We start from the raw sequence: 22,185 nt of genomic DNA, 5'->3' as shown, positions 1-22,185 counted from the left end.
AGGTAGAACCGGGCAGTGCGGGGTTCCCAGACTGTGAGGTTGGAAGCTGTGGGTGGGAGATCTCCTGAGGTGTTGAGGTTCTGTATGGTCTGGGAGATGATGGTTTGGTGATGGGGGGTGGGGTCATGGTCAAGGGGGCAGTAGGAAGAGGTGTCCTCGAGTTGGCGTTTGGCTTCAGCGGTGTAGAGGTCAGTGTGCCAGACTACCACTGTGCCCCCTTTATCCGCTGGCTTAATGGTGAGGTTGGGATTGGAGCAGAGGGATTGGATGGCTGCGCGTTGAGGGTGAGAGTTTGGAGTGGGGGAGGGGGGGGTCGACAGGTTGAGGCCGTTAATGTCCCGGCGGCAGTTGGAAATGAAGAGGTCGAGGGCAGGTAATAGGTCAGCGCGTGGTGTCCAGGTGGATGCAGTGTGTTGGAGGTGGGCGAAGGGGTCCTCTGAAGGTGGGGAGGAGTCCTGATTGTGAAAGTAAGCTCGGAGGCAGAGGTGACGGAAGAAGTGTTCGATGTCACGGTGTGTATTAAATTCATTGATGCGTGGACGGAGGGGATGAAGGTGAGTCCTTTGCTGAGGACTGATCGTTCATCCCCAGTGAGTGGTCGGTCTGGAGGGATAGTGAAAACTCGGCAGGGCTGGGAGTTGGGATCTGGTGTGGGTGTGGAGCTGGGAGTGGGGTCGGAGCCAGTATCTGGAGTGGGTGTGATGGTGGGGGCAATGGGGGTGGAGGCATGAGCAGGGGTAGTGTTCCCCTCTGGGTTCTGGGGGGCGGGGATAGTGACAGTGGGGTCTGTGGGGGCGCTGGTGGGGTCGGAAGTGGTGGCAGACACGGCAGTAGGGGTGGCAGAAGTCACTGAGCGTGTGGCATCGGCGATGATGGGGGCAGAAGTGACATCATCAATCAGCGTGGGGGTGGTAGCTGCATCAGCCGCATGGCTAATGGCGTTTCCGAAGCCGGGGGAATCTTCTGGAATGTTTGAGGAGCACTGGTTATGGAGGTGGGTGGATAAAAGTTTGTTGTACTTACAGTTTTTGATGTTTGAGATGGAATTGAAATACTGTTTGTTGAGAGTATGAATTCTCCTGAGGATGTAGTACAGAGTGGGTCCTTTGCAATTCTGAGAGAGTGTGGCCCTCAGCTGAGGCAGGGCAGACTGTAGAGAGGTTAGGTGCCGGCGCATTGCTGCAAGCGTGGAGCGGAGGATCTTGAAGGAGAACTGTTGCTGGTGTTTTTGAATCTGTAGTCTGTACTGTTTGTCCTGTTCGGGTCCGAACTCTGCTGGTTTAAAGGTGGTCCGGAGTCCGTGTGGGATGAGTTGGTTACGGAGGCAGGTACTGAGGAAGCAAATGTGGCTGTGATAGCGAGTTTGTTTCAGGACATGGTTGAAGAGCTTCAGGGCAGAGGAAATGACCTGGGAGTTGCAGTGGGAGAGGGACTCTGAGATTCTTGTAGAGAGAGGAGGAAAACTTCTTCAAGGCAGGCATCCTTGCAAGAGGATTCGCAGTAGGGTTAAAATCAACGAGGTAAAAACAATGACTGCAGATGCTGGAAACCAGATTCTCGATCAGTGGTGCTGGAAGAGCACAGCAATTCAGGCAGCATCCGACGAGCAGCAAAATCGACGTTTCGGGCAAAAGCCCTTCATCAGGAATAAAGGCAGAGAGCCTGAAGCATGGAGAGATAAGCTAGTGGAGGGTGGGGGTGGGGAGAAAGTAGCATAGAGTACAATAGGTGAGTGGGGGAGGCGATGAAGATGATAGGTCAGGGAGGAGAGGGTGGAGTGGATAGGTGGAAAAGGAGCTAGGCAGGTAGGACAAGTCCAGACAAGTCATGGGGACAGTGCGGGCTGGAAGTTTGAAACTAGGATGAGGTGGGGGAAGGGGAAATGAGGAAGCTATTGAAGTCCACATTGATTTAATAGTCAGATGGAGCGTGTCTTTGAGGTGAGCTTGCAGATGAAGGTGTGCCCATATATTTGCAGTCCTGGTCCTTTTCAATATGGTACTTATGGATTTGGTCGTTGCCATTTAAGTATTTTGATGGATTTCTCCAGTACACTGTGTAGATGATATACACTACTGCTAACATGTCACTAGTGGTGGGATTGAATATTTGTCGGTGTTACTGATCAAGTGAGCTGCTTATCCTTTGTGTCAACTTGTAGAATATTGTTAGAGTTGCTCTTATCCAGACAAGTTGGAAGCATTCACTCTCAATTCTGGCTTGTGCCTCGTTTGATAGTTAACAGGCTGAGAGTAGATAACAAATATGCAAGTGAAAAGGAAGATATCCTTTGAAAATGTTTTGATTATTTGAGAGCATTTTTCCCAGCATAGAATTATTGTTAATAATGTCAAACTTCTATATTTTGCAATTATTTTAAGTTTCTGGTGGGCAATGGGGCATTCAACTTCATTTTACTTTTTCTGTTGTAAAAGAAGTTTATAATTGGACGGGAAGTGAAATCTTTAGAAAAGTACAGCACAGAACAGGCCCTTCGGCCCATGATGTTGTGCCAAGGATTAATCCTAATCTAAAATAAAATAACCTAACCTACGCATCCCTCAACTCACTGATATCCATGTGCATGTCCAGCAGTCGCTTAAATGTCCCCAATGACTCTGCTTCCACCACCACCACTGGCAATGCATTCCATGCATTCACAACTCTGAGTAAAGAACCTTCCTCTGATAGCTTTGATTATATCTTCATTGAGCATTGTATCCAATTCCTTCTGGACCTGTGTGGCTTTGAGAGGATTAAGCCTGTAGGAGTGTTGTTTTATTGGAACAGCATTTCCTACTTCCACCTCATGCACAATAGTATTCCTGCATATGTCCTTGTACTGCTGCAATAAACCTTTCACCTGGGTTCTTTGCTCCTGAGACAGACAGTTCACTAACCTATCCCACTCTTCAAGGACCTCCACATACATCAAAATCCATATCATCTGAATTTGATTCCTCATTCTGCAGACAATAACTAACACTTGTTTCTCCAGTTCCTTCTCTCTATTATAATAAGGTTTCAATATACTTGCTAATGATTGCACAATGTTCAGCACCATTCATGACTCCTCAGACACTGAAGCAGTCCTTGTCTAAATGCACCAAAGGCCAGGCTTGGGCTGACATGTGGCAAGGAATATCTGCATCACACAAGCGCCATGCTATGATCATCACCAATAAGAAACAATCTAACCACCGCCCCTTGGCATTCAAGGTGTTATTATCATGGAATCCTCCACTATAAACATCATTGACCAGAAACTGAACTGGACTAGCCACAGAAACACAGCGGCTTCAAGAACTGGTCAGAGGCTGGGAATACTGCAATGTGTAACTCCCCTCCTGACTCCCCAAAGCCTGTCCACCATCTACAAGGCACAAGGCAGGAGTGTGATGGAATACTCCCCACTTGCGCTGGATGGGGGCAACTCCAACAACACTCAAGAAACTCAACACCATTCAGGACAAAGCGGCCTCCACTTAATTGGCACCACATCCACAAACATTCACTCCCTCCATCACCGACGCTCAGTAGCAGCAGTGTGTACTATCTACAAGATGCACTGCAGAAATTCACCAAAGATCCTCAGACAGCACCTTCCAAACCCACCACCACTTCCATCTAGAAGGACAAGAGCAGCAGATACATGGGAACACCACCCCCTGCAAGTTCCCCTCCAAACCCCTCACCATCCTGACTTGGAAATATATCACCGTTCCTTCAGTGTCCCAGGGTCAGAATCCTGGAATTCCCTCCAGGAAAGAAGGGTCAAGAAGGCAGCTCACCCCCACCTTCTCAAGGGGCAACTAGGGACTGGCTATCAATGCTGGGCCCACCCAGCGACACCCACTTCTCGTGAATGATTTAACATTCATTTTGTGGGACATCGTTGGCTGGCCAGAATTTATTGCCCTTACTAAAAGGAAAAATGCTGCTCCCATTGAATCTGTGCAGGAGTTTTTAGTATTTCTAAACTTTTGTTTCAAAATGATTACTAAAAACAGTAAAAAGTTCAGTAATTATATGGAGCTAATTCATTTTCATTAAAAGTTGTTTTAATGTATTACTTCTCTTTTAGAATTGCAGAGTATCACTTAAAAATGTATCAGTCATCAATGGAATCCTTTACAAGAGGGCAGGAGTTAGATAGTAAGTGTTCTTAATTTCTTTTTTAAGCTGGAAACTGGATTTTAACTTAAACTGGTTATGGAAATATCTAATTGTACAGTAAATCCCTGCTTAAAATGAAACATAATTAATGAGTCAATGCTAATGAACTCATATCAATGTATCCATTTAGGATTGCCAATTTTACTTTAACATCGTTGACCACAAACCACCACTTCTATGGCCTCTCCTGTGCACAGAACCTTCCTGCAGAGGGTGGAGGGTTGTTTTTCAGCATGGAGGCCTATGACCAGTGGTGTGCCATGAGGATTGGTACTGGGTCCACTACTTTTTTGTCATTTATGTAAATAATTTGGATATGAACATAAGTATAGTTAGTAAATTTGCTGACGCCGCAAATTGGAACGTAATGGACAGCAAAGAAGGTTACCTCTGATTACAATGGGGTCTTGATCAGATGGGCCAATGGGCTGAGGGAGTGGCACATGGAGTTTGTTAGACAAATGCATTTTGGGAAAGCAAAGGTTTATACACTTAATGGTAAGGTCCGAGGGAGTGTTGCTGAGACCTTGGAGTGCAGGTTCACAGCTCCTTGAAAGTAAAGTCACAGGAAGATAGGATAGTGAAGAAGACATTTGGTATGTTTTCCTTTATTGGTCAGAGTATTGAGTATAGGAGTTCATAGATCATCATGTGACTGTACAGGACATTGGTTAGGCCACTTTTGGAATATCGCATGCCATTTTGGTCTCCTTCCTATCTGAAAGATGTTATGAAACTTGAAAGAGTTCAGAAAAGATTTACGAGGATGTTGCTAGGGTTAGAGGATTTGAGCTATAGGGAGAGGCTGAATAGCCTGGGGCAGTTTTCCCTGGAGTATTGAAGGCTGAGGGCCAACCTTATAAAAGTTTATAAAATCATGAGGGGCATGGATAGGATAATTAGACATTCATTTTTCCCTGGGGCCAGGGAGTCCAGAACTAGAAGGCATAGGTTGAGGGTGAGAGGCAAAAGATATAAAATGAACCTGAGGGGCAACTTTTCATGCAGAGGGTGGTATGTGTATGGAATGAGCTACCAGAGGAAGTGGTGGAGGCTGGTACAATTGCAACATTTAAGAGGCATTTGGATGGGTTTGTGGAAAGGAAGGGTTTAGAGAGATATGGGCCAAGTAATGGCAAATGGGACTAGATTGGTTTGGGATATCTGGTCAGCATGGTCTGGTTGGACCAAAGAGTATGTTTCCATGCTGTACATTTGTATGGCACTTCTGTTTGCTGTTTATGCTGCTGCAAAACTTGCCCATCAACCTTGCCAATTGTATTTCTTTTGTTTAGTGATACATTTTTATTTTGCATACTATTTTAGCTAGGAAGGTACAGTTTTTTGCATTTGACTATTCCTGTATTTAAATTTGAATTTTTCTGGGCAGAAAATGTCAAAGCTTTAATCTTGCCTCCAGTGCTAAGCTATAATTCATCAAAAGAAAAATCATGATTTCCAGTCACAACTTTAAGTGAGGCCATCCTTTATTTGTTTGCAAGTAATTGCATCTTTGGATCATAATACCTGCCTTTGTACAGTTTTTTGTCACGAGCCTGTGATTGTTGATCGATTCTCATTACAAGCTTTAATGCCAGAAAATTTTTGAACATTTAGTTTTATCCATTTATGTATCCCCATCACGACTACCACTGTAGTTTCCTTAAGGAAACTTGGCTATGGTTCCTACTTTTCATAACATTACGATGTCTCCTAATATTGTGTTTCTGTTGAGGGATGAATAGTGAGAATTGAATTCACTTTGGCTTTGGTAGGATGGTGTTCAATTAATTTGACAATTGAGGAAGGACAATTGGTGACCAGCAAATGACTGGCTTCTGGAATGCAGTATTGTAGGTGGATGCAAGCTCATAGAAAGCAGGGTAAATTCCCTCCCGTCCTCAAGTGATGGTGTTAGGTGAGAAATGTAGACCTAAATCTAATTCCTTACACTACTGCAAGTGCCTTTATTTATGAAGATATTGTTGTTTGCCCAGTTTCCCAATCCACTTCAATAGTGGCAAACATTTTTAAGAGACAGTTCATAGCTTGCTTTTGGGGATGCATTCCATTGAGGGATGCTCAGTGGCCAACTCTGTTAAAGATAGCATCTGTGATAACCACTTTTTGAAGTGGGGGATGGGGAATCTCAAATTAATCTCCTTTTGGAACTTGGACTAAATTCCACTGGTAAAAGGCAATGACCAAGAATGAGTTGGAACTCCTCACCCAAGCCCTTTTTAAGGCACATGCAGCTCTCAGTGCCTTGCGAAAGAGGTGGGCATTGCAGGGGATGCAGTGTTTTATTTACCCTGCCAACTCAGTTTTGATTTCGTCCCTTCCCCCTTTCCCTCCCCCTCCCATATGTTTGATGGTTAGCATTGCCCTTAATGGGCTTTGCTTATAAATATTGAATTGGCTCAACTGGTGGTAGGTAGTCATGGTAAAAGGCAAAAAAAAAGTGCCACTACTAAAATCACCAATGTTGCTCAGTTGTGTGACAACTCTTCATGATAGAAAAGATAAAAAGTGGATCCAGCATTTTCCGTAATGGACTTTGCTTGTGAACACCTTGAATTTGGAATTTGGTTTGTTGTCACGTGTATTCAGTTACAACAGAACAGGAATACAGTGAAAAGTGTAAAGTCACCAACACCGGGTGCCACCTGAGGCACCAAGTACCTAGGCACAAAGATAGAGAAAATAAAGTTACACCACATTCTGAATATACTATATGTAAGTTAGGAAAACAAGAAATAAAGCTTAGAAAGACTTACATTTTGGCCTTTTGATAAGGGCTTCCATGTGATCTGACTGGTCTCCATCGATTTCCAACCAGTAGCTATCTTCACTGAGCCAACTGGATGCCCCTGTTAATTGAGTACACAGGTGTTTTGGTGGTTAATGGTTTCTCAAAAAAAAAGTCATGGTGATTTTGCAATGCCCATCTCTTTTCACATAGAGCATTAATGCTGGGTCAGCTTTTTTTAAATACCCAGAAGTGGACCGCTGCAGGAGGCTGAAATGGATCATCCACTCGGCACCTTTGACTAAAGATTGCTGCGAAAACCTCCACCATATCTTTTGTGCTGACAGTGTCCCCAATTTGTCAATCTTGTTATAGTGAATGCTCATTATAGCAAAACAAACTGTTTGAATGAAATAATCATATACAATGTGCAAGAGAATAGAGAAAGAAAAGGAGTTTGTTACTAGGTAATGATGCTTGTTTAACAAGTTGGTACAGGCATGACAAGTCGAATGCCCCTCAACCCTCATCATAACAGTAGAACTAAAATGGGGAAAATGGCCTTCCTAATTGTATGTGAATCAAAATTCCATAAGGAGTTTTGAATGATTGAAACTTAATGTTAGCTTTGGTTGACTCCTTTGTTAGCCTTGGTTGAGATATTGCTATCAGGGTTATTACTTCAAGGCTTACGGGATAATTCTGTCTTTGTGTGATATTGCTTGCTATCTTGCTTTTTGCGCTGCTAATGTTTGCTCCATTTACCGTATGTAGGATCGTGTTCAAATAATAACCAAAATCAGTGCGGGGCAAAATTAGCCTGTTTATTTAGAAATCACAGCACAAGTTTGAGGCGGCAATAGAATCCCGAAATACAGTTCTTACAAGAGCCCCTTTATGCACAGTTTTCCTATTAAAATTCCATTTGAAGGGCTCCCGTCATAGGAGACGGGGAGTGGGTTAAAACATGCTAAATGCTGGCGGCTGCTTCTGATGGAATGTCTGTCTGGTCTGCTCGCATAATTGGGATGTGTTAGCACTTTTGTCTTTTAAATTAGTAAAAATGCTGGGCCTATATGCTCTAAGTAAGTTAAAACTTTTAATAAAAGGATAAAGGATATTAAACTGACTTGCTGTAGCTAGATTGAGATTTAGAGTCATAGAGATATACAGCACGGAATCAACTTGTCCATGCTGACCAGATATCTCAACCCAATCTAGTCCCACCTGCTAGCACCCTGCACATATCCTTCCAAACCCCTCTTATTCATATATCCATCCAGATGCCTTTTAAATGTTGCAATTATACCATCCTCCTCCACTTCCTCTGGCAGCTCATTCCATATACATACCACCCTGTGCGTGAAAATTTTGCCATCTAGATCTCTTACATCTTTCCCCCCTCACCCTAAACCTATGCCCTCTAGTTCTGGACTCCCCCACCCCAGGGAAAAGACTTTGTCTACTTATCCTATCCATGCCCCTCATTATTTTATAAACCTCTATAAGGTCACCCCTTCGCCTCTGACGCTCCAGGGAAAACAGCCCCAGCCATTCAACCTCTCTGTAGCTCAAATCTTCCAACCCTGGCAAACCCTTTTAAGTAATTTTTGAACTCTTTCAAGTTTCACAACATCTTTCCGATAGGAAGGAGACCAGAATTGCATGCAAGATTCGAACAGTGGCCTAACTAATGTCCTGTACAGCCGCAACATGACCTCCCAACTCCTGTACTCCATACTCTGACCGATAAAGGAAAGCGTACCAAACGCCGCCTTCACTATCCTATCTACCTGCGAGTCCACTTTCAAGGAGCTATGAACCTGCGCTTCAAGGTCTCCTTGTTCAGCAACACCCCCTCGGACCTTATCATTCAGTGTATAAGTCCTGGTAAGATTTGCTTTCCCAAAATGCAGCACCGCACGTTTATCTGAATTAAACTCCATCTGCCACTTCTCAGCCCATTAACCCATCTGATCAAGATCCTGTTGTATTCTGAGATAACCTTCTTCCCTGTCCCTGGCACCTCCATTTTTGATGTCATCTGCAAACTTACTAACTATACCTCTTATGCTCACATCCAAATCATATATACAAATGATGATGAAAAGTGGTGGACCCAATACCGATCCTTGTGGCACTCCACTGGCCACAGGCCTCCAGTCTGGAAAACGACCCTTCCACTACCACTCTGTCTTCTACCTTTGAGCTAGTTATGTATCCAAATGGCTAGTTCTCCCTTTATTCTGAGATCTAACATTGCTAACCAGTCTCCCATGGGGAACCTTGTTGAATGCCTCACTGAAGTCCATATAGACCACATCTGCCATTCTGCCCTAATAAATCCTCTTCTTCAAACAACTCAATCAGGTTTGTGAGACATGATTTCCCCCACACTAAGCCATGTTGAATATCCCTAATCAATCCTTGCTTTTCCAAATACATGTACATCCTGTCCTTCAGGATTACCTCCAACAACTTGCCCACCACCGACGTCAGGCTCACTGGTCTATAGTTCCCTGGCTTGTCCTTACCACCCTTCTTAAACAGTGGCACCACGTTAGCCAACCTCCAGTCTTCCAGCACCTCACCTGTGACTATTGATACAAACATCTCAGTAAGAGGCCCAGCAATTGCTTCCCTAGCTTCCCGCAGAGTTCTATGGGCCTAGATTAGAGTGGTGCTGGAAAAGCACAGCAGTTCAGGCAGCATCCGAGGAGCAGTAAAATCGATGTTTTGGGCAAAAGCCCTTCAGCAGGAGGCCCACGGTACACCTGATCAGGTCTTGGGGATTTATCCACTTTTATGCGTTTCAAGATATCCAGCACTTCCTCCTCTGTAATCTGGACGTTTTGCAAGGTGTCACCATCTATTTTCCTCTTCCATGTCCTTTTCCACAGTAAATACTGATGCAAAAGACTTGTTTATTTTCTATTTGTTAGTATGAGTTTCTTTCATGCATGCAATTTCATGCAAATATTGTTTTGTACCTTTCTTTAAGGAATAATGGCTCAGTTAAAAGGTATTTAACAGGTACTGAATCTATTCAGGTCCAGGAGATGGTTTAAGTTACCTATTCAAGAAGCTCATGGAATTCCTGATGGACTCTACCTGTAAGCCTCTCTTGGGTCGTCCTGGAGATGGTACTCTGGTAGTCTAGAATATAAAACTCTTCCAGATAGTTTAGTTTAAATTATTACCTTTATTTACCAGTGGCATTAATGTTACACTATATCATAGAGACCTACAAGCCAGGCTTGAGCAAAGGTTCTAAAACCATTAGAGTAGTAGCACCAGCTCTTACCCCTAATAGTGCTCTTGGGCTACTCCCCTTATTCCTGCAAACCAGCTGTCTACACAAAATTTGGTATTAAATTACAAAAACGCCACATGTCCTTAATCAGATAAACAGCAATAAAGATTAGATTAGATTACTTACTATGGAAACAGGCCCTTCAGCCCAACAAGTCCACACCGCCCCCCGAAGCGCAACCCACCCATACCCCTACATTTACCCCTTACCTAACACTACAGGCAATTTAGCATGGCCAATTCACCTTACCTGCACATCTTTTTGAACTGTGGGAGGAAACCGGAGCACCCGGAGGAAACCCACGCAGACACTGGGAGAACGTGCAAACTCCACACAGTCGCCTGAGGTGGGAATTGAACCCGGGTCTCTGGCGCTGTGAGGCAAAAGTTTGCAGAGGAAGAGAAACTCATTGGCAGATTTGAGTATACTTGACTAATTAAGCGACATGCACATCAAAGTGGGAAACCTTGATCAAGCCAGGCTCCAAATGGCTTTGGTTAGATAACCCTCCCTTTTAACAGTACATCATAATGAGGGACTAGTCTAAACTGTAGAAAAAGTCAGTTACCTTGCTCAGCTAACATGTCCAGTATCATCATCCTACAAAATTGGCTTTTCCTTTTAAAATCATCGATTCCCAGAATACAAAATAAATTCTTAACATTCCCTGGCGCTTTCCTGCATTTCCTTCGCAGATGTGTTGCATGTAAGGCTACAATCTTTCTTGGGCTGATTAATATTAAAATGTTTTGTGGAGATTTGGTGGAAATGGTATTGTTCCGTATGCTGAGGTAAACATTGCTTGTAGCAGGGTCTGATAAAGTTTGGGAATGTAGTGAATGACTTGAAAGGGTTGTTTTTAAATTTGGATACCTCAGAACTGCGGTTTTGTGAATGAATGAAAGTGTTATAGTAAATAACTGATTTGTAAAGGTTTATGAATGCACGAGAACCTGGTATTAATGAATATAGTGAGTGAATGAGTTAATAGCGTATAACACACTATCCCACACTACCTCTCACGTGCTTAGTCCACTCAAAAATATTTTCTTTCATAGTACAGTTTTTAGCACGTAGTGCTGTTAATTTTAATTCTGTGAACTTGGCAAATTGGGATAACTAAAGAGTGCCAAAATTCATTTCATAAGCTCGGATATTGGAATAAAATGCTTCTGTTCACTTTTTTTGGGTTTGAATTCTGATCTCATAAGTAAATCATTGTGTGAAGTCCAGTTTCAGTGTGACATGCTGTGAAGTTTTCATTTCTTTGTAATTCATCATAACCTATCTTCTTTTTTGTAGGTGACAATCCCAGTTTTAGCACTTGGATCAAAACTTGTGAAGAAAGTCTGAAATGTAAGTTTAATTTACTTCAAAAATAGAAACTCAACAAGTCTGGCAGCATCTGTGGGGAGAAAGTAGAGTTTGTTTAGAGTCTGGTGACACCCTTTATGAGAGATGTTAGCAGCGAGAGAAAAAATCGTTAAGGTACTAGGCATATATACTTTTTTCCTAGCTGCTTTGACTTTTGATGAAGTCACCAGACTTGAAACACAAACTCTGCTTCCTCTCCATAGATGTTGGCAGATCGATTGTTTTCTCAGCAATTTCTGTTTTGGGTTTCGATCTCTAGCATGCACAGTTCAAGTTTTATTTGTTTTAGTATAGTTTACTTGTCTGCTTTAAATATCCTTTTGTTCAAAATAATTGTTTTGTTATTGCACCTATCCTCTGAAAACCCAAGTTACCGTAGCGATAAACTTTGAATAGTATTTTGAGCTAACATTACTTGTGTGGTCCAGTGTTGTAGTAGATCAGTTATTCAGACACTGTTCCACAGATACTTTGCTTCAATGCTGCTTGAGGTTTTTAGCACAGAGACAGGACCTATAACCTTTGGAAAAATGTAATTCATGTGATTTGGAGTTCAGTCCCAGATTGTCTTCATAATTTAAAGTGAAGATAATCTGTTAAAATGGTAACAGCTTACTTTTTCTTAATGCTGTCTCCTCACTTTTTTTTTCCCTGTTAAAGGTCATTTTGCTGCAAATATCATAGCTGTTCTTCACCTAGTGCACATATCCCCAGTGATGTTTAAAGGAGGTGTGGAATAAATCAAGTATTTGGATAATGTTTTTAAGGTGGCGAGTGTTTTGGTGACTAAATACATTTAAATTGATCAAAGAGATCAAAGTTGAAGATAGCAGTTAAAACATGTAAACTGCTGGAAATTAGTTTGCTGATCGGCCTTTCATTGTATTTGTTTTCTAATTTGGGGACAGTAAACAATACACGAATGCAAAATTGATACGCACTGAAGTTGATTATTTGGTGTCGCTGTCTAACAAATATTCCAATTTTTATTTCAGCAGCCAGCCAGCAGGATGGAAAAGCTGAAGAGGTATACCCAAAATAGTTTAACTGAGACATTCATTCCAAACATTTGGCAGCTATAAGTTTCTCAAAATTAAACTACAAAAGATTAATATTAATTTTTGTCTTTTACATTCTTTAAATTCCAAGTTCTTTGCCCCTGGAAGTGGAATCATCCATACATTGTTTGCTGGACTCCCTTCATTTCGACATGTTGCAATGTTTTTCTGTGAATGCTGGCTTCTCTTGTTTGCTTGAATCCTGATTAATTTACAAAGACAAAATACTATGGCTGCCAAAAATCTGCAGTAAAAACAGCAACGCTAGAAATGCGTAGGTCAGACAGCAACCGAAAGAGATAAACATTACAGCTTTGAGAATTTTCCACCAGTCGGCGAAATTCTGACTTTCAAAAAATGTCATGGATCCCTGTGTACTGCCAAATCTAGTGCCCCCTCTTTATCCTGGGAAAGATGAAGCAGAAAAATAACTATAAGAATCAGGTAGATAAAGTGGCATAGAAGGCAAATGGGATGCTTTCCTTCATATAGGTTGGACACTGAATATAAAAGCAGAAATGTAATGCTGGAATTATATTAGGCCAGAGGTAACGCTTATATACCTTTCTGGTGGCCACATTACTGGAAAGGCAAAATTGCTCTTGAAAGGGCACAGAAGAGATTCAAAAAAAAGTGGCGGCTTAGAAGTTGCAAGTATGACTCAAGCTGAGGTTTTCTTCTTTGAACAGAGGTAGCTATGGGGTGACCATACAAGTGCATTAAATAATGAGGGACATGGATAGAGTGGGCAGGGAATACCTGTTTATTTCAGTGTGGACGTCACTTACCAGGTGGCACAGTTGAAGGTTTAAAAGAGAAATAAAATTTAACACATAGGGTGATGAGTGTCTTTAATTCGTTGCCCCGTTTGGTAGTTGACACAGAAACCCTGAACACTCTCATAAGGATATGGATCTGCACCTGCAGTGCTGTAATATGTAAAGTTGAGGGGTCTGGTGCTGGAAAATAAGATTAAAATAGACAGTTTATTTAGCTAGCACAGACTTGTGCTGAAAGGCATCTCTTGTGCCATCTTTTGGGCAGCACAGTGGTTCAGTGGTTAGCACTGCTGCCTCAACACCAGGGTTCCAGGTTCGGTTCCAGCCTAGGGTGACTGTCTGTGTGGAGTTTGCACATTATCCCTGTGTCTGCATGGGTTCCTCCGGGTGCTCCAGTTTCATCCCACAGTCCGAAGATGTGCAGGTCAGGTGAATTGGCCATACTAAATTGCCCATAGTGTTAGATGCATTCGTCAGAGGGAAATGGGTCTGAGTAGGTTACTCTTCTGAGGGTCGGTGTGGACTCGTTGGGCTGAAGGGCCTGATTCCACACTGTAGGGAATCTAATGTCATCAAACTATTATATGGTTCTTTTCCTAATAAGTTGTTTTCCTGACGTTCATCTTCTCTTGGTTGCAGTTGCCTCCATTGTGTCAAAGTGCAAAAAAACCTTTGTTATTAATGTGACAACGAATATGGCACAGAGTTGCATGCTCCCTCCTGATGCAGAATGTTTTTTAAAATTTCAAAGCAGCACTGATATTCTGTGTTCTGTGTAATACTTAATTTCACATTCAAGCAAATGTTAATGTTCCAAACAAACTCTGCAATTCTCTAAATCCCAGAATAATTTTCAAATTTGGCATTACCTATTAGTGCTACTGCACCCTGCTCGTGTGATTGTACAGTAGTTCAATTTTGATAAGCCTAAGATCCATATCGTTTGCCCTTTAGCATGTTTTGGTAGCAAAGAATTAAAGATACTCTTTCTGCAAAAGTTAGCTTTCTTGATTCAAGGTTTACACTTCAGAATTTTGCTTTTTTCAAGTCTTCTGCTTTTTCTGATACAGACTTCAAATGTGAGTGCAGTCTACATTAATGAGCCAGATTAGATTTCTGTGCTGTCTTTGGTATGCTGTTATTTCTTGTGATGGGCCTCAGTTAGGAGAAATGAGTAGAACTGATATTGCTAAATTATAATTTAGGACTTAATTACTTGAAATAATGTGCTGTTTTGATTTTTCTCTCCATTGCAACATTCTGGGGGCCTGCTAGCAGATATGTACACAACAGAAGGCAGTACCAAAAGTAAAGTAAGTATGCCAGTATACGTCACTACAACAAGCTTTTCTAATGGTTTTTGGTAATAAGAACATCCATTGAATAAACAGTTAATTTTAAAAATGTTAATGTGCTTAATGTAAGTTCTGATACATGATGTGTTGAAATTGTTATTAGTGACCTGAATCTGTTATTCGGCAGATTGAAGTTGAGCCTTCATGTTGCTTCAGCTTTTTCTTTTGATATATTTGTAAAAACCTTTAATGCAATCTTTGATGTTCTTTGCAATTTCTTGCTCTCGTTTTTTTTGTTGTCGTCCTTGCTACTTCATCTCATTTCCATCCTAGTTCACGTTTATGCCTCTCAACTTCACGTTTATGCCTCTCAACTTCACGTTTATGCCTCTCAACTTCACGTTTATGCCTCTCAACTTCACGTTTATGCCTCTCAACTTCACGTTTATGCCTCTCAACTTCACGTTTATGCCTCTCAACTTCACGTTTATGCCTCTCAACTTCACGTTTATGCCTCTCAACTTCACGTTTATGCCTCTCAACTTCACGTTTATGCCTCTCAACTTCACGTTTATGCCTCTCAACTTCACGTTTATGCCTCTCAACTTCACGTTTATGCCTCTCAACTTCACGTTTATGCCTCTCAACTTCACGTTTATGCCTCTCAACTTCACGTTTATGCCTCTCAACTTCACGTTTATGCCTCTCAACTTCACGTTTATGCCTCTCAACTTCACGTTTATGCCTCTCAACTTCACGTTTATGCCTCTCAACTTCACGTTTATGCCTCTCAACTTCACGTTTATGCCTCTCAACTTCACGTATTTGTGTTTTATTTAATTTGGTTTTATAGCATATCTCATTTGACCAAAGCTGGACACTGCCACAAGTTCTTACTCTTTTGTGGTTATGTGTGGGTTTGTTACTAAATATTTCACTAAACCACTTTACAGTTCAATGGTAGTTTTGCTGCAGTTCACTGTAGTTAATTTTTACCTCCGTGCTTCAACCCCAGCCTCAGCCCAATTTTACACCTTGATTTGTCAATTGGCCTTGAGCTCCCAAGTGTCTCGTTTAGTGTCAGAGAACTTTGGGAAATGGAGTATATCTGTAGGAAGCTACCACGTTTACAAGAACCTTCATAATTTAGGTAGGATGCATTCGTTACTCCATTTGGTCGTCATCTCGTATGATTCTAAGCAAATGTTTTGAGCTGAAGTGTCACTGTAGAAATTCATCCCAATTTTAACTGTAAAATTAAACTTGCAGCATGGAACAAAAGAAAAACTGGTCTAAATGCTGTAAGTAATTCTAATGTGAAGAGAAGTCAATTTAATGTTTAGGACTTGTGTTCCTTATGGAATCATACAGCACAGAAACAGACCCTTTATTCAAACTTGTCCATGCTGACCAAGTTTCTCAAACCAAACTAGTCCCATTTCCCTGCATATGACCCATATTCCTCTAAACCCTTCCTATTTATGTACTTGTCCAAACATCTTTTAACTATTGTAATTCTACCTGCATCAGCCACTTCTACTGGCAATTTATTCCACATACAAACTACCCTCTGAGTGGAAAAAGTTACCCTTGGATCCCATTTTTCTTCTCCCCCCCCCCCCCCCCCCCCCCCCCCAAAAAAAAACCTGAAAAATATACCCTCTTTGAACTCACCCACCCTAAGGAAAGGACTTCAGCTCTTTGCCTTATCGACACCCCCTTGATTTCTTGAACTTCTGAAGATCATCCCTCAGCCTCTTAGGCTGCATTGAAAAGTCCGGCCTATTTAACCTGTCCTTATAACTCAAACTATCCAGTTGTGGTAACATCCTCGTAAAACCTTTCTGTACCCTCCCCAATTTAATAATATCCTTCCTATAGCAGGACGACCACATTGTACATAGTACTTGTTGAAAGAAGTGAATTTATGTCACAAGTTTACTTTTCTTCTTTACAGCTGCCGAATATCCTGTTTTTTCAGCAATTTCTACTTAACCTTGCCACAATAGAGGGGGGCATTCAGATTATTTCTGGTTGACTGGTCTCTGTAGATCTCTGACGATCCCAGTGTATTATCTGGGAGGCAAAAGTAAGATTGAACTGCTTGAGAGGTTCTTGGGTAGATTGCCATGACCTCCACTGGAATGCTATACGTGTCGAGTCAGAAACCTACAAGTGTACCACTTCCACAAAACTGAAAGGTCAACCTGTTAAGTCAGGTGAGCCTGTCAGAAATGTAACAAAAAAAAATATTGTTTAGTTATGTCTGAGCCCCAGCAAAGTTTATAGAGGTACATAATATTTTGTTCTAAAATAGCTACTTGGTATGGATTATTTCACATGGATATTCAGTATTTATAATTGAGTTGACAGTGAACCATTAGCTGCTTGTGTTGAGTGCCTGTTACAGTCTGAGTCAAATAATTAATTCTGCATCATGAGTTGAGTCCATATTTATTAAAGGACTGTACATATTGAAATCCAGTATTATTACGAGTTAAATGTATACTATTGTGCATATACAGCTTTTATTTTTCAAATGAATTTATTTTGCCACATTAATGTGCTGCTCTTTTAATTCCTTTGAAACATACATTAGCAAAGGAACACTGAATGCAGTTGACCACAAAGTTGTCTTCCTAATTATTCAAACACCTTATCTCAATTCAATTTTCATGATGCTTGAACTGAAGCATACAATGCAGTTTTATACTCCTACAACATATTTTTCCCTTTTGATGAGGGATTTTATAGTTGATATGCATTGTTGTCACACCAGGTTTTCATTCTCCTTCTGATTTTGGCACAATGGCTTGACTGTCTCTGTGGAGTTTGCACATTCTCCCCGTGTCTGAGTGTTTCCTTCGGGTGCTCTGGTTTCCTCCCACAGTTCAAAAATGTGCAGGTTAGTGAATTAGCCATGCTAAATTGCCCGTAGTGTTCGGTAAAGGGGTAAATGTAGGGGAATGGGTCTAGGTGGGTTGCGTTTCAGTGGGTCAGTGTGGACTTCTTGGGCCGAAGGGCCTGTTTCCACACTAAATAACCTAATCTAATCAATTTCCTAAAATATGTGTGAGGTATCTTTGAGCTTTTCTTAATTTTGAAAATTACTGTAAAAATGTAAATTGATTTTCTGTTTTAAAAAATGTTGAGCTGCATTTTAGTTTTAATGGTGAACTCTTGGTAAGTATGCTCCATATGTATTTTCATGTTGATACATTTGCAGGATCATTTGTAGATCTGTAAAATTCTTAACTGGTAAGTGCTATTTTGAGCAAAAGTATCATGCTATTTCCAGAGGAACCTTGATTATCAGGCATTCAGTTATCCAAACAAAATACTCCCCGCTCATCTCATTTGGATAATCGAGATTCCGCTGTATGTATGTACACATAATATATATTTACAACTTCAACGCAAGCAACAAATAAATTATCCTCCTCAGAAATGCAAAATGACTGCATTAAATTTACATTTTGACTGTTAACAGCTGATTGAAGAAATGGCTAACTGCTCAGTAGCTGGCAATAACAAGTGATTAATGACAAAGAACAGTTAGTGATTGAGCACCAAGATGCACTTGTGTTTAAATGTCTACCTTTTGTAGTTTCAAATCTAAGCTAAATTACTGGTTTACAGAGGAACCTTGATTATCCAGCATTTGATTAACCAAACAAAATATTCCCGGCCTGTGTCCTTTAGATAATGGAGACTCCTCTATTTAATTTGGAGGAAGAAATATGTAATTTATGTTCTGAATATGTATTCTTTGTGGGCAGCAGAGAGTTCATAGGTAAATGCACAGAAATCTTATTTGCAAACTGACTTCAATGACAAAATATTGAAGGAGTTCTTGCCATTCTGCAATGTTTAGGTTGTTCTCTACTGCCTGTTGATGGAGCTGTTTCTCTTCAATTCATTTGCAGCACTCTAGTAAACTAAACTGTTAATATTTGTACACTGCTTTCTCACAGCCAATTGTTGTGAAATGATTGTTTAGATATTTTGTGGGAAGTGTTGAAGGTACTCTTTGTTCCCTTAACAGGGATAATAGAATTTATTTACAGTTCAGTGTAGTAGCAATGCATTTAAATTAGATTGATTGGTTGAAAAATATTGATTTGTTATAATTAGCACAATATAAACCAAATATTAGTTTCAACAAGTCACCTGAATTATTGCTGAATAGCTTACATTTGTGTTTGATTAGTCTGTAGTAGTTGATGGATTTATTGTGTTTTCAGTACAGAGGTGTGCAGTATTCTCAATTTTTTTGTGTGCAAAAATTGAAATTTCATATCCGATGCTGCTTGAAGTTGTGCTAATGCAGTTAATCTTTGTTATCTGATCTATTCAACTTGACGTTGAAAGAGTGAGTATATGCCAGCTAACCCCTTGGGTGATCATACTTTTTTTGAAGATCCCATTTCAGCTGTCAAAAGCGACAGATTAAATCGATAATAATGTTTTCTTGGGGTTTGTACTGAATACAGATTATACTTGTACACAGACTTAATTCTACAGTTGATGACCATAGGCTGATGGACCCTGTTGACTACACAGTTGTTTTTTTAAATGATTTTTGTTTAAGACATGGATACTTTGCTGATCCATTGAAGATATTTCTGGTGCAGCAGCATCTGACATTTGTATTGTGCCGTTTTGCTGCAAAATATCAGGCAATGAGCTAGAAGGGCAATTGGGAGAAGTGATGACAACCTTTAATGGTGGTGGAATGGGATGATAGGACAAGGGGAGCCAATGAAGGAGAAGCTGTGTGAAACTTAAGTCACCGACTTCCATCTTCTGGCGTACGTTGCCAAGAAGTAAGACTGCATTAGAAGATAGAGCTTTTTTTTAAGATTAGATTCTCTACAGTGTGGAAACAGGCCCTTCAGCCCAACAAGTTCACACTGCCCCTCCGAAGAGAAACCCACCCAGACCCATTTCCCTACATTTACCCCTGACTAATGCACCTAACACCTGTGCTGAAAATGTGTCGCTGGAAAAGCGCAGCAGGTCAAGCAGCATCCAAGGAACAGGACAATAGACGTTTCGGGCATAAGCCCTGTGGGCAATTTAGCATGGTCAATTCACCTGACCCCCACATCTTTGGATTGTGGGAGGAAACCAGAGCACCCAGAGGAAACCCGTGCAGACACTGATAGAATATGCAAACTCCACACAGACCGGCAGGAATCGAACCCAGGACCCTGGCGCTGTGAAGCAACAGTGCTAACCACTGAGCCACCATGCTGCCCTAACTTGGTGAGACCTTTTATAGGAGGCCCTAACCAAGAATCAAATTGTTGAAGTTTTACAAGCAGTTGAAAAGTAGGGTTAAAAATTGAGGGATTTGAACACAAAAGTCAGACTTGTAGATTTGAGAAATTGATGAACAGTTGCCATTATAAGTTACTGACAGCTGATGTGTAAGAAGAATATTGGGGCAGGGTGGAATGTGAATTGTAGGCCCATAGATGAGCATGTTTATGGAGGGTGGACAATGAAAAGCCTATAGAAAGGTCCTTATTTTTCATTTATTCATCCACAGAATGTAGGTCTCAGCAGATGGACCACCATTAATTGACTAATGTCATTTAGGGAAGGAACATATCTATAGGTATGTTAGGAATAAAAGAATGACTAGGGTAGGAATAGGTCCAGTCAAGGATAGTAGTGGGAAGTTGCGTGTGGAGGCGGAAGAGATTGGGGAGACACTGAATGAATACTTTTCTTCAGTATTTACTCAGGAACAGGGCATTGTCGTCGATGTGAATACTGAGTCACAAATAAGTAGAATGGATGGCTTTGAGGTATGTGGAGAAGAGGTGTTGGAAATCCTGGAAAAGGTGAAAATAGATAAGTCCCCTGGGCCTGATGGCATTTATCCTAGGATTCTCTGGGAAGCAAGGGAGGAGATTGCAGAGCCATTGGCCTTGATTTTTATGTCCTCTTTGTCTACAGGAGTAGTGCCAGAAGACTGGAGGATAGCAAATGTGGTTCCCTTGTTCAAAAAGGGGAGTAGGGATAACCCTAGTAACTATAGGCCGGTGAGTCTCACTTCTGTTGTGGGCAAAGTCTTAGAGAGAATTGTAAGGGATAGGATTTATGCACATCTGGATAGGAATAATGTGATCAAGGATAGTCAGCATGGTTTTGTGAAGGGCAGGTCGTGCCTCACAAACCTTATTGAATTCTTTGAAAAGGTGACGAAGGAGGTTGATGAGGGGAAAGCGGTAGATGTGGTATATATGGATTTTAGTAAGGCGTTTGATAAGGTTCCCCATGGTAGGCTACTGCAGAAAATACGGAGATATGGCATTGAGGGTGAGTTGGAGGTTTGGATTAGGAATTGGCTGGATGGAAGAAGACAGAGGGTAGTAGTTGATGGCAAAGTTTCTTCATGGAGTGCCGTCACTAGCGGTGTTCCGCAAGGATCTGTTTTGGGACCATTGCTGTTTGTCATTTTTATAAATGACCTGGAAGAGGGGTTAGAAGGTTGGGTGAGCAAGTTTGCGGATGATACGAAAGTCGGAGGAGTTGTTGACAGTGAGGAAGGATGTGGCAGGTTACAGCAGGATATAGAGAAGCTGCAGAGCTGGGCAGAAAGGTGGCAAATGGAATTCAATGTAGCTAAGTGTGAGGTGATTCACTTTGGGAAGAATAACAAAAAGATGGGGTACTGGGCTAATGGTCGGATACTTGGTAGTGTGGATGAGCAGAGGGATCTTGGTGTCCATGTACACAGATCTCTGAAAGTTGCCACCCAGGTAAATAGTGCGGTGAGGAAGGCATATGGCGTACTGGCTTTTATTGGTAGAGGAATTGAGTTCTGGAGTCCTGAGGTCATGATGCAGTTGTATAAGACTCTGGTGCGGCCGCATCTGGAATATTGTGTGCAGTTTTGGTCGCCATACTATAGGAAGGATGTGGAGGCACTGGAACGGGTGCAGAGGAGGTTTACCAGGATGTTGCCTGGTATGGAAGGAAGATCGTATGAGGAAAGACTGAGACACTTGGGGCTGTTTTCATTAGAGAAAAGAAGGTTTAGGGGTGACTTGATTGAGGTGTACAAGATGATTAGGGGATTAGATAGGGTTGACAGTGTGAACCTTTTCCCGCGTATGGATTCGGGTATTACAAGGGGGCATAGCTTTAAATTAAGGGGGGGGTAGATATAGGACTGAAGTTAGGGGTAGGTTCTTCACTCAGCGAGTCGTAAGTTCATGGAATGCCCTGCCAGCAGCAGTGGTGGACTCTCCCTCTTTATGGGCATTTAAGCGGGCATTGGATAGGTATATGGAGGATAGTGGGTTAGTATAGGTTAGGTAGGCATGGATCGGCGCAATATCGAGGGCCAAAGGGCCTGTACTGCACTGTATTCTTCTATGTTCTATGTTCTATCTATGAAACTGCCATCCTTACCTGGTCTGACCAA

The 22,185-nt window shown here is 41.6% G+C and overlaps 1 protein-coding gene across 6 annotated transcripts in view; it reads left to right on the top strand.

Annotated features, from left to right (window-relative positions):
• sugt1 (SGT1 homolog, MIS12 kinetochore complex assembly cochaperone) overlaps window positions 1-22,185 on the top strand; it is an 85,081-nt gene that overhangs the window by 14,097 nt on the left and 48,799 nt on the right. For 3 of the 6 annotated variants that reach the window (XM_043691169.2, XM_087987869.1, XM_087987870.1), the window contains exons 5-8: window positions 4,085-4,155; window positions 11,541-11,594; window positions 12,608-12,639; window positions 14,725-14,762. In XM_043691169.2, coding sequence (XP_043547104.1) covers window positions 4,085-4,155; window positions 11,541-11,594; window positions 12,608-12,639; window positions 14,725-14,762 — 195 coding nt within the window. The remainder of the gene's footprint in view (window positions 1-4,084; window positions 4,156-11,540; window positions 11,595-12,607; window positions 12,640-14,724; window positions 14,763-22,185) is intronic. The other 3 variants (XM_043691172.2, XM_043691171.2, XM_043691170.2) reach the window with 3 other exon arrangements.

The sequence above is a fragment of the Chiloscyllium plagiosum genome, unplaced genomic scaffold, assembly GCF_037043375.1.
Source record: "Chiloscyllium plagiosum isolate Xiang-an unplaced genomic scaffold, Cpla_swu_hap1 HiC_scaffold_6, whole genome shotgun sequence".
NCBI lineage: Eukaryota > Metazoa > Chordata > Chondrichthyes > Orectolobiformes > Hemiscylliidae > Chiloscyllium > Chiloscyllium plagiosum.
Note: the sequence above shows the minus strand (reverse complement) of the source record. Positions and strands in the feature narration are given on the sequence as shown.